We start from the raw sequence: 13,933 nt of genomic DNA on the forward strand, positions 1-13,933 counted from the left end.
TATATTTTACACTGAATTTTTTACACAGAGATTTTATACATTGAATATTTTTAGACAGATTTTTTTTATACACTGAATTTTTTTTATACCCTGAATTTTTTTACACTGATTTTTTATACCATGAATTGTTTTACACTTAATTTTTTTACATGGAAATTTTATACATAGATTTTTTTTACACTGAATATTTTTTTACACTGAATTTTTTTATACACTGAATTTTTATACATTGAATATTTTTACACTGATTTTTTTACATACTGAATTTTTTACACAGAAATGTTATACATTCAATATTTTTAGACTGATTTTTTTTATACCCTGAATTTTTTTACACTGATTTTTTATACCCTGAATTGTTTTACACTTAATTTTTATACATGGAATTTTTATACACAGATTTTTTTTTACACTGAATATTTTTTACACTGAATTTTTATACATTGAATATTTTTACACTGATTTTTTTACATACTGAATTTTTTACACAGAAATGTTATCCATTGAATATTTTTACACAGATTTTTTATACCCTGAATTGTTTTACACTTAATTTTCATACATGGAATTTTTATACACAGATTTTTTTTTACACTGAATATTTTTTACACTGAATTTTTATACATTGAATATTTTTACACTGATTTTTTTACATACTGAATTTTTTACACAGAAATTTTATACATTGAATATTTTTAGACAGATTTTTTTATACACTGAATTTTTTTTATACCCTGAATTTTTTTACACTGATTTTTTATACCGTGAATTGTTTTACACTTAATTTTTATACATGGAATTTTTATACATAGATTTTTTTTTACACTGAATATGTTTTACACTGAATTTTTTATACACTGAATTTTTTTACATTGAATATTTTTACACTGATTTTTTTTACATACTGAATTTTTTACACTGAAATTTTATGCATTGAATATTTTTAGACTGATTTTTTTATACACTGAATTTTTTTTATACCCTGAATTTTTTTACACAGATTTTTTATACCCTGAATATTTTTTAGACTGAATTTTTATACATTGAATATTTTTACACTGATTTTTTTATACACTGAATTTTTTTACACTGATTTTTTATACCCTGAATTGTTTTACACTTAATTTTTATACATGGCATTTTTATACACACATTTTTTTTACACTTAATATTTTTTACACTGAATTTTTTTATACACTGAATTTTTTTGTACACTGAATTGTTTTGTACCCTGAATTTTTATACCCTGAATATTTTTACACTGAAATTTTTTATACACTGAATTTTTATACATTGAATATTTTTACACTGATTTTTTATGCACTAAATATTGTTGTTTTTTTTAAAGCATTGAGTAGAGTTTAATCGTGTTTTGGTCGCTGTGACGACATAGCGGCATTTATTTACAAACGTCACTTGCACATTTCAGCACAAATCGTCATAATTGTGTCTGACCATATCCTTTTAACGTGTTTTAATCATTACATGTGGAGGGAAACTACTGCCAAAACTCCACAAACACACAAAAGTCGAAAAAAATTGTTTATTCAATTAAAAAAACGATTCACAAGTGTAAAAAAAACAACAAAAAAAACGTTTTTTCTGCGAGTGAAATTTTTTTTTGAAATAAAACTTGTTCTGCAAGTAAAACGATTTGCAAGTATAACATTTTTAAATGTCAACACACGCGCACAGTCACCATGGTGACGAAATCACGTCGCTTTTCCAAGATGCATTCAAGGTCGTCCGCTCACTAGCTACTTCCGGTATGTTCACTCCGTTCTGTTAAAAAAAAAAACCCAAAAAAACCCCGCAATATTTGCTAAAATTACTCTCAATTTTGTACTTTGGCCTTAATTATTCTTGAGAGACAATATTTGGCTCATGTAATGTTTGTTCAAGACGACCTTCTTTTTTTTTTTTTCTCATGTTGTTGTAGACCCTGAACGCACCACATCCCAAGAACAGGAAGACGCGATGAGTTCATTTCGAACTTTGCTCCCTTTTTTTCCGGTTCTTTGAGCACAAGTACAAGAAAAGGTATGTCAATATCTCGCCTTCTATGTGTGTTTTTAAAGCATTTACACGCGTGGAGTTGGGTCGAGTCGTGTTTTGGTCGCTGTGACGACATAGCATCTATGCTAGCTGCTAGCTAATCCGCGTGATTTATTTACAAAGGTGACTTGCACATTTCAGCACGAATCGTCATAATTGTGTCTGAAAATGTGTTGAAATGTGATATTAAAGGGGAGTAATGTTGCCTGTTGTATTTTGTGGCAACGTGATGTCACGTGACCGCAGTGATTTGAGGTCAGCGGACAATCACCTTGCTGCAATGTTGTTATTTTTATAAATAGATGGACGGACTTTATTCATCCCACAATTGTGAAAGGGTGTGCTTGCAGTGCAGACACTAAAAGTCCACAAAAAGAAGGTGAAAACAGAGGGATGCGATACACCCGCCTCCCGCCAGGGGGCAGCACTGCGTAGATTAATCAGCAGCCTCAAGCCGGAAGTATATTAGATGCTTGCATACATGAAGTACAAATATCCTTTAAAGTGTTTTAATCATTACATGTGGAGGGAAACTACTGCCAAAACTCCAAAAACACACAAAAGTGGGGGAAAAAATAGTTTATTTAATTAAAAAACGATTCCCAAGTGAATTTGCTAGATTCACTTGCAAAGATTCTTCTTTCTTTCTTTCTTTCTTTCTTTCTTTCTTTCTTTCGTTTATTTTGAACATGAACACACTTACAGTATAATACATAACACAGTTTCAAATCATTTCACTTTACTTCATGTCCGAAAAGGAGTAGGAAGAAACAAAGCTCATTTACTGACCTTTTTATAATAAAATAACATCTGTGAATTAGTATACACAACAGTTTTGTAATATGTAATTAATTAATTCAGTCATTATTAACATACTGAAATGAAGAATATCTTATTTTCAATAAGGTTGAAAGTATTTCTCATAGTTCTTCTTTGTACTTTGTAAACACTATTATTTTGAACAACCTCTTAAACTGCATCATATCAGTACAATGTTTAACTTCTTTACGTAATCCATTCCATCATTTAATTCCACATACTGATATGCTAAAGGTTCTAAGTGTTGTACGTGCACACAAATGTTTTAAATTAGATTTTCTTGAAAGTGAAAAAGCAATTTTCAATTCGCAGGTAAAAATAAAACTTGTTCTGCAAGTTAAAAAAAACATTTGCAAGTATAAAACAATTTTTCTTCAATTAAAAAAAATAAATATTTGCAAGTAAAAAGCAATTCACAAGTATAAGAACAATTTCCTTCAAATAAAACGATTCCAGGTAAAAAAAAAAAAAAAAAAAAAATATATATATATATATATATATATATATATATATATATATATATATATACATATATATATATATATATATATATATATATATATATATATATATATATATATATATATATATATATATATATATATATTGTAAGTAAAAAAAAAAAGATTAGCAAGTGTAAAAAAAATTTTTTTAATTTAAAAAACGATATAAAGTAACAAAACTATTTTCTGTAAAAATAAACAATTCACAAGTATAAAAACTATTTCCTTGAAATAAAAAAACGATTCCAGGTTTGAAAATAAAAATTCTGTGAGTAAAAAAACAATCCGCAAGTATAAAAACAATTCCTTTTAATTAAAAAAAATGATACAAAAGTATAAAAACAATTTTCTGCAAGTAAAACAACGATCCGCAAGTAAATATATTTTCTGCAAATAAAACAAGTTTTTTCTGTGTACAGAAACGATTCGCTAGTAAATAAAATAAGTTTTTCTCCAAGTAAAAAAAACTATTCACAAGTATAAAAAAAAATGTCTTAAAATAAAAAACTATTTGCAAATTAAAAAAACATTTTCTACAAAGTGAAAAAAAATAAAAATTTGCAAGTATAAAAATGTTTTTCTTCAATTAAAAAAGAAAAGATTTAGGTTAAGTTTTTTAAAAAAAAGTTTTCTGAAAGTAAAAAAAACAATTTACAAGTATAAAAACAATTTCCTTCAAATAAAACGATTCCAGGTAAAAATATAAATATTTTCTGTAAGTAAAGAAACGATAGTCTTTACTTAAAAAAAGGATACAAAAGTATATAAGCAATTTTCTTAAATTAAAAAAAGTCTATACTTGCAAGTAAAAAGCAATTCACAAGTATAAAAACAATTTCCTTCAAATAAAACGATTCCAGGTAAATATATATATATTTATATATATATATATATTTTGTAAGTAAAAAAATGATTCGCAAGTATAAAAAAATTATCTTTAATTTAAAAAAACGATATAAAAGTAACAAAGCTATTTTCTGCAATAATAAACAATTCACAAGTATGAAAACAATTTACTTGAAATAAAAAAACAATTCCAGGTTTGAAAAAAAAAAAATCCTGTAAGTAAAAAAACAATCCGCAAGTATAAAAACAATTCTCTTTAATTAAAAAAACGATACAAAAGTATACAAACAATTTTCTACAAGTAAAAAACGATTTGCAGGTATAAAAACGAGTAAAACAACGATTTGCAAGTAAAAATATTTTCTGCAAGTAAACATTTTTTTATCTGAATACGAAAACGATTCGCAAGTAAATAAAAAACGTTTTTCTGCAAATAAAAAAACTCTTCACAAGTATAAAAAAAAATTCTTCAAATAAAAAAAGATTTGTAAATTAAAAAAATATTTTCTACAAAGTAAAAAAAAATGATTTGCAAGTATAAAACAATTTTCTTTAATGAAAAAAAAATATTGGCAAGTAAAAAAAAACGTTTTCTGAAAGTAAAAAACTATTTACAAGTATAAACACAATTTCCTTCAAATAAAACGATTCCAGGAAAAAATATATATTTTCTGTAAGTAAAAAAACGATTGTCTTTAATTAAAAAAAGGATACAAAAGTATATAAACAATTTTCAGCAGCTAAAAAAAAATATATTTGCAAGTAAAAAGCAATAAAAATATAAAAACAATTTCCTTCAAATAAAACGATTCCAGTTATATATATATATATATATATATATATATATATATATATATATATATATATATATATATATATATATATATATATATATATATATATATATATTTCTTGTAAGTAAAAAAGATGATTCCGAAGTATAAATAAATGATCTTTAATTAAAAAAAAACGATATAAAAGTAACAAAACTATTTTCTGCAATAATAAACAATTCAAAAGTATAAAAGCAATTTCCTTGAAATACAAAAAACGATTCCAGGTTTGAAAAAAAAATTCTGTAAGTAAAAAAACAATCCACAAGTATAAAAACAATTCTCTTTCATTAAAAACAATTATACAAAAGTATAAAAACAATTTTCTGCAAGTAAAAAACGATTTGCAAGTATAAAAAGAAGTAAAACAACGATTCGCAAGTAAAAATATTTTCTGCAAGTAAAAAAAGTTTTTTCTGTGTACAAAAACGATTCGCTAGTAAATAAAAAACATTTTCTGCAAGTAAAAAACTATTCACAAGTATAAAAACAATTTCTTTCAAATAAAACGATTCCAGGTAAAAATATATATATTTTCTGTGAGTAAAAAAACGATTCGCAAGTATAAAAACAATTCTCTTTAATTAAAAAAATGATACAATAGTATATATATTTAAAAAAAATTCCATTAAAAAAACAATTTGTATGTAACAAAACATTTTTTTTTCTGCAAGTAAGTAAGTATAAAAACAATTTCCTTGAAATAAAAAAAACGATTCCAGGTTTAAAAAAAAAAAAAACTGTAATTAAAAAAAACAATCCGCAAGTATAAAAACAATTCTCTTTAATTAAAAAAAAAACAAGACAAAAGTATAAAAACAAAAGTAAAAAAAACGTTAATAGTAAAGTAATACAGCGATTTGCAAGTAAAAAAGTTTATATGAATACAAAAACGATTCGCAAGTAAAAAAAATTTTTTTTTCTGCAAGTAAATATAAAAACAATTTTCTTAAAAAAAAAAAAAGGGTTCCAATTTGGAAAAAATATTTTATTTGTGTAAAAAAGCGAATTGCAAGTATAAAAATTATTTTCTTCAATTAAAAAAAATGATCAACTAGTAAAATAAACTTTTTTTTGCAAGTACAAAGCTATCTGCAAGTATGAAAACGATTTTCTTTAAATACAAAACTATTTGCAAATAATAATAAAAAATCTGCAAAGAAAAACAAAACATTTGCAAGAATAATTTTTTTTTTCTTCAATTATCAATCCAATCCAATCCACTTTATTTATATAGCACATTTACACAACAAGAACGTTTCCAAAGTGCTGCACAGCCATGTTAAAAAAAATATTAAAAACAATATTAAAAACAATATTAAAAACAATATTAAAAACAATATTATGCTACACCAATGACTGAATAAAAACAAAGAATAAATGAATAGAAAACCAATACAGAGACAATATAAAAAATAAATAATATAAAATAAAATTAAAAAACGATTTGCTAGTTAAAAAAAACTATTTTCTGCAAGTAGAAAAGTGATTCACTAGTGTAAAAACTATTTTCTTTCAATTCAAAACTATTTGCAAACAATAAAAAAATATAGACATTTGGGTGAAGGTAAAAAAAAACCTGTTACGTTGTCATTAGGGGGTATTGTGTGTAGAATTTTGAGGACAAACATGAATTGATTCCAGCTGTAACATAAGAAACTGTGCAATAAGTACTTTGTGTCTCACATTTAGACTTCCCGTGCTGAGCGATGGCCGGCGTCCAGATCCGGAAGTACTGCGAGGACGACGCGGAGACGGTGAAGGAGCTCTTCACGCTGGGCATGAGCGAGCACGTGCCCGCGTCCTTCGTGCACCTCCTCAAGCAGCCGCTCACCCAGATGGTGCTCATGGTCACCTTCTGCGCCCTCCTGACCAGCTCCAAGTCCTTCCTGCTGCCCGTCCTCGCCGTCACGCTGCTGATGGCCGCCGCCCGCCAGCTGGTGGTCCACATGTTCAATAGCTACATCGAGACGTCGTTCAAGCTGGACCTGGACAGCATCGGCGAGACCTACATGGCGGGCAAGGACTCCTGCTTCTGGGTGGCGGAGAGCGACGGGCGGGTGGTGGGCATGGTGGCCTGTCTGCCCAGCCAGAGCGCCCCCGGCTGCCTGGAGCTGAAGCGCATGTCCGTGCGGCGCAGTCACCGCGGCAGGGGCGTGGCCAAGGCGCTGTGTCGGACGGTGTCGGACTTTACCCGCCGGCGAGGCTACGCCGCCGTCCTCCTCTACACCTCCGTGGTCCAGACGGACGCTCAGAAGCTCTACGAGCACATGGGCTACGACAAGGTGCGGCAGTTTGTCCTTCCTGAGGTCGCCCACAAGCTCATTAACTTCTCCCTCTTGGAGTACAGACTGGATTTGCAGAAAGACAAGAAAGGGAACTGAGGGAAAAAACTTCCACAGAACTGTGCCGCGACTCACATGTTGTCAATCACATTCAAATGGGAATTTATATGACACAATCCAAACAACCTTCCCTAGTCATGGTGCAAAAAAAAATCTACATAAAAGTCAACACACATGGTCACACATAACACACCCTAAACATTGTGAATATTATGAAAAATGTCCAAACACTACAAAAAAATTCAAAATCACACCCATTTAAATCCATTACAGTGCATGATGGGGAAAAATGCAAAACACTCATAAAACACAACTTATATGATACAATCCAAACAACCTTCCCTAGTCATGGTGCGCAAAAAATCTACATAAAAGTCAACACACATGGTCACACATAACACAACCTAAATATTGTGGATATTATGACATCCAAACACCATAAAAATAATTCACAATTACACCCGTTTAAATCCGTTAAGAGTGCATGATGGGGAAAATGCAAAGCATTCTTAAAACACAATTTATATGACACAATCCAAACAACCTTCCCTAGTCATGGTGCAAAAAAAAAATCTACATAAAGGTCAACACACATGGTCACACATAACACAACCTAAACATTGTGAATATTATGAAAAATGTCCAAACACTACAAAAAAATTCAAAATCACACCCATTTAAATCCATTACAGTGCATGATGGGGAAAAATGCAAAACACTCATAAAACACAACTTATATGACACCATCCAAACAACCTTCCCTAGTCATGGTGCACAAAAACCTACATAAAAGGTCAACACACATGGTCACACATAACACACCCTAAACATTGTGGATATTATGAATAACGTCCAAACACCATAAAACTTTTCTAAATTGTGCCCATTTAAAGCCATTAGAGTGTATGGTGGGAAAAATGCAAAACACAATTTATATGACACAATCCAAACAACCTTCCCTAGTCATGGTGCACAAAAACCTACATAAAAGGTCAACACACATGGTCACACATAACACACCCTAAACATTGTGGATATTATGAAAAACGTCCAAACACCATAAAAAAATGTCTAAATTGCGCCCATTTAAATCCGTTACAGTGTATGGTGGGAAAAATGCAAAACACAACTTATATGACACAATCCAAACAACCTTCCTTAGTCATGGTGCAAAAAAACACTTAAAGGTCAACACACATGGTCACACATAACACAACCTAAACATTGTAGATATTATGAAAAACAACCTTCCCGAGTCATGGTGCACAAAAACCTATATAAAGGTCAACACACATGGTCACATGTAACACAACCTAAACATTGTGGGTTTTATGAAAAACGTCCAAACACCATAAAACGTTTCTAAATTACACCCATTTATATAATCCGTTTTGGGAAAAATGCAAAACAGTCTTAAAACACCACTTATGACACAATCCAAACAACCTTCCCTAGTCATGGTGCATAAAAAACCTACATAAAGGTCAACACACATAGTCACACATAACACAAGCTAAATATTGTGGATATTATGAAAAACGTCTAAGCACCATAACAAAATTACACCCATTTAAATCCATTAGAGTGCATGATAGGGAAAAATGCAAAATAAACTTAAAACACACGTTATATGACACAATCCAAACAACCTTCCCTAGTCATGGTGCAAAAAAAAACCTACATAAAGGTCAACACACATGGTCACACATAACACACCCTAAACATTGTGGATATCATGAAAAACGTCCAAACACCATAAAACTTTTCAAAATTACACCCATTTAAATCTGTTTTGGGAAAAATGCAAAATAATCTTAAAACACAATTTATATGACACAATCCAATAACCTTCCCCTAGTCATGGTGCAAAAAACCCTACATAAAGGTCAACACACATGGTCACACATAACACAACCTAGATATTGTGGATATTATGAAAAACGTCTAAGCACCATAACAAAATACACCCATTTAAATCCATTAGAGTGCATGATAGGGAAAAATGCAAAATAAACTTAAAACACACGTTATATGACACAATCCAAACAACCTTCCCTAGTCATGGTGCAAAAAAAAAACCTACATAAAGGTCAACACACATGGTCACACATAACACACCCTAAACATTGTGGATATTATTGAAAAACGTCCAAACACCATAAAACTTTTCAAAATTACACCCATTTAAATCTGTTTTGGGAAAAATGCAAAATAATCTTAAAATACAATTTATATGACATAATCCAAACAACCTTCCCTAGTCATGGTGCAAAAAAAAAACCTACATAAATGTCAACACACATGGTCACACACAACACAACCTAAATATTGTGGGTATTATGAAAAACGTCCAAACACCATAAAAATTTTCAAAATTACACCCATTTAAATCTGTTTTGGGAAAAATGCAAAATAATCTTAAAACACAATTTATATGACACAATCCAATAACCTTCCCTAGTCATGGTGCAAAAAAACCCTACATAAAGGTCAACACACATGGTCACACATAACACAACCTAAACATTGTGAATATTATGAAAAACATCCAAACACCATGACATTTTTTTCCAAAATTACACCCATTTAAATCCATTAGAGTGCATGATAGGGAAAAATGCAAAACATTCTTAAAACACAATTTATATGACACAATCCAAACAACCTTCCCTAGTCATGGTGCAAAAAAAAACACTTAAAGGTCAACACACATGGTCACACATAACACAACCTAAACATTGTAGATATTATGAAAAACAACCTTCCCGAGTCATGGTGCAAAAAAAACCTACATAAAGGTCAACACACATAACATAACCTAAATATTGTGGGTATTATGAAAAACGTCCAAACCATAAAAGTTTTCTAAATTACACCCATTTAGATCTGTTTTGGATAAAATGCAAAACAATCTTTAAACAGAATTTATATGACAAAATCCAAACAACCTTCCCTAGTCATGGTGAAAAAAAATATACATAAAAGTAAACACACATAACACAACCTAAACATTGTAGATATTATGAAAAACAACCTTCCCGAGTCATGGTGCAAAAAAAACCTACATAAAGGTCAACACACATAACATAACCTAAATATTGTGGGTATTATGAAAAACGTCCAAACACCATACAAGTTTTCTAAATTACACCCATTTAGATCTGTTTTGGAAAAAATGCGAAACAATCTTAAAACAGAATTTATGTGACAAAATCCAAACAACCTTCCCTAGTCATGGTGCACAAAAATCTACATAAAAGTAAACACACTTAACACAACCCAAACATTGTGAATATTATGAAAAACGTCCAAACACTACAAAAACATTCAAAATCACACCCATTTAAATCCATTAGAGTGCATGATGGGGAAAAATGCAAAAGTCTCGTAAAACACAATTTATATGACACAATTCAAACAACCTTCCCTAGTCATGGTGCAAAAAAAAATCTACATAAAAGTCAACACTCATGGTCGCACATAACACACCCTCAACATTGTGAATAGTATGAAAAACGTCCAAACACTACAAAAAAGATCTAAATGCCACCATATTAAATCCATTAGAGTGCATGATGGGGAAAAAAATGCAAAACATTCTCCACACTTATCCATGTTTGGCTCATTTTAGCTGTTTGATATTTATAAATGATTACAAAACTTGTAAGAAGTAAACAATATACTCACATACTCTTGTATCCATCCATCCGTTTTTCTACCGCTTGTCCCATTAATGATATATTAATCATTCCTTCGTCATTCATTGACAATAATTGGCGCGGATGACTTGCATTTTTTTAATTGGCCTTTTAGGCTGAGCTTTATGAAGTTTGCCTGGCAACAAATAAACGATGTTTAAGTAGATACAATGCGGACATTTGGAAGTGTTTGTTACATTCCATAATTTCATTCCAAAAAAAAATAAAAAATGATGTTTTAATCGTTTATTTGGAAACATTTAGTTTCTTGTCCCATCCCGCTCTGCTCAGGCATCACCTCGGACACCTCAGCAGGTCCACCGCGCTCAGACCTCCATGGATGGATGGATGGATGAATGAGAGTGGTCGAAGCCGAGCAGCGAGCCTGATTCACGGATAAAAGCAGGTAAGCTGAGGCTGTTTTTGTCCAGGCAGAAGGACCGTTGAGTTCCATAAAAGGCATTGAGCGGCGTTTAGACGCCTGTGGGGGTTTAACGTGCTGGAGCAGGCAGCTGCCGAGGCTAAGCAGCTAGCTTAGGGAGTGTCCTCCTGTGAGTGTGACAGCTGCTAAATCACTCCTAATGACACTTTCTTGTCAACATCTCTGCTCTTTAAATCCTCACCTTTTCTCCAAAATATGTGCTCATCCTAAACGGCCCAGCAGCAAGGTTTATTTTCATTTGTCATTCATTTACATCACAGGTGTCAAACTGAAGGCCCGCGGGCCACATCTGGCCCTCCGCCTCATTTTACATGGCGCACAATAGCCTGGTAATAATTTGTCAATAAAATACCTCTATATTTTCTTTCTTTACTTTCTTATTTTCTTACTTAATTAATTTTCTCTCTAAGATTATATTCCTCCTCTTTTGTTGAGAAGAATTGTTGTATATTCTCAGCTAGCAGGTCTTAGTTTGCTTTGTGTATAATTTTAGCTGTTTGCAAATTCACTATATCGTGAAATTTCAGTATTTTTGATTAGAGATGTCCGATAATATCGGCCTGCCAATATTATCGGCCGATATATGCATTAAAATGTAATATCGGAAATTATCGGTATCGTTTTTTTTATTATCGGTATCGTTTTTATTTTTTTATTTTTTTATTTTTAAATTTAAATCAACATAAAAAACACAAGATACACTTACAATTAGTGCACCAACCCACCCCATTTACACTCATTCACACAAAAAGGTTGTTTCTTTCTGTTATTAATATTCTGCTTCCTACATTATATATCAATATATATCAATACAGTCTGCACGGGATACAGTCCGTAAGCACACATGATTGTGCGTGCTGCTGGTCCACTAATAGTACTAACCTTTAACAGTTAATTTTACTTATTTTCATTCATTACTAGTTTCTATGTAACTGTTTTTATATTGTTGTACTTTCTTTTTTATTCAAGAAAATGTTTTTAATTTATTTATCTTATTTTACTAAATTTTTTAAAAAGTACCTTATCTTCACCATACCTGGTTGTCCAAATTAGGCATAATAATGTGTTAATTCCACGACTGCATATATCGGTTGATATCGGTATCGGTAATTAAAGAGTTGGACAATATCGGAATATCGGGGTGTTTGGGGGCGTGGTTGGGGGCTTGGTTATTTACAGCTAGAATTCACCAACTCGAGTATTTCATATATATTTCATATATATATATGTATGAAATACTTGACTTTCAGTGAATTCTAGCTATATATATATCTATTTTTTTTTAATATATTTTTTTATTTTATTTACATAGAAAAAAAAACAAAAAACTTGAATTTCAGTGTTCCAGTGGCTATCCATTAGATGGCAGTATCCTGTTTAACTTCTCCGTTCATGATGAGTATATCATTTCGGCCGCCACATCTGTAATTTCCTCGTTCTTCTGCTTCGTCTCCTTGTCGTGTGCGCAGTTGTGCACTCTCTAAAAGCCCTAGATGTTATGACGTCTTTGGGCAGGGGAGGGGGCGTGGCCTCCAGCTCCGGCTGAATACCCGGAGTTTGTCGGGAGAAAATCTCTGTCGGGAGAGGCGCTGAATATCGAGATTCTCCCGCTAAAAACGGGAGGGTTGGCAAGTATGGTGTAACACCGTTAATTAGGGGTGTAACGGTACACAAAAATGTCGGTTCGGTACGTACCTCGGTTTAGAGGTCACGGTTCGGTTCATTTTCGGTACAGTAAGAAAACAACAAAATATACATTTTTGTGTTATTTATTTACCAAATTTGCAAAATCTTCCACCAAAAATATTTTCCTTAGTGTAATAATTGATGTGAAGTAATGGGAACCTTGGATAGGTCAATAATTCATAATAACGTTGATTTTGATTCAATATTATGTTTTGAGCAATGACAGTTTGAAAGACAAAAAAAAGCAGCTTTGTTTTATTAGTCAACATTGCAACTTTGTCTAAATGACATTTCACCTTTTAAGCTTTTTTATTTCACTTTTGTTATGTTTTTGTTTATTTGAATAGTATTTTTAGAATGTGCCGTGGGCCTTTAAAACATTAGCTGTGGGCCGCAAACGGCACACGTTTGACACCCCTGCTATAGATAATAAACAATTAAATGTGATAAATCTATGGATAAAAAGCAGAGTCTGGCGACGCATGCGCGTTTATCATAACTCTCTCTCTCTGTCTCTGCCCCTCCCTCACCAATGCTGCTGTTTGTTTTGTTTTTAACCCCTTCTTAACCCTGAACGTACATTGAAAATACACGCAACCCTAACTCAAAATGCCGGACATTTGAGGCATGTAAGAAACTCCGCCCTGACAGCTCCGCAAAAGAGGACATGTCCGGTGAAAAGAGGACGTGTGGTCAGTCTGTCCTA

General features: G+C 31.3%; 2 protein-coding genes across 3 annotated transcripts in view; both read left to right on the plus strand.

The window, feature by feature from the left end:
* Positions 1 to 9,776, plus strand: part of LOC133640996 (probable N-acetyltransferase camello) — a 10,580-nt gene extending 804 nt beyond the window's left edge. Inside the window, exons 3-4 of one of the 2 annotated variants that reach the window (XM_062034767.1) lie at positions 1,940 to 2,040; positions 6,749 to 9,776. In XM_062034767.1, coding sequence (XP_061890751.1) covers positions 6,766 to 7,440 — 675 coding nt within the window. In that variant the 5' untranslated portion in view covers positions 1,940 to 2,040; positions 6,749 to 6,765 and the 3' untranslated portion in view covers positions 7,441 to 9,776. The remainder of the gene's footprint in view (positions 1 to 1,939; positions 2,041 to 6,748) is intronic. The other variant, XM_062034769.1, reaches the window with a different exon arrangement.
* Positions 1 to 13,933, plus strand: part of LOC133640799 (dynactin subunit 1-like) — a 268,257-nt gene that overhangs the window by 174,874 nt on the left and 79,450 nt on the right. The gene's annotated exons all lie outside the window — the stretch shown is intronic.

Source organism: Entelurus aequoreus, linkage group LG23 (genome assembly GCF_033978785.1).
Source record: "Entelurus aequoreus isolate RoL-2023_Sb linkage group LG23, RoL_Eaeq_v1.1, whole genome shotgun sequence".
NCBI classification, from domain to species: Eukaryota; Metazoa; Chordata; class Actinopteri; order Syngnathiformes; family Syngnathidae; genus Entelurus; species Entelurus aequoreus.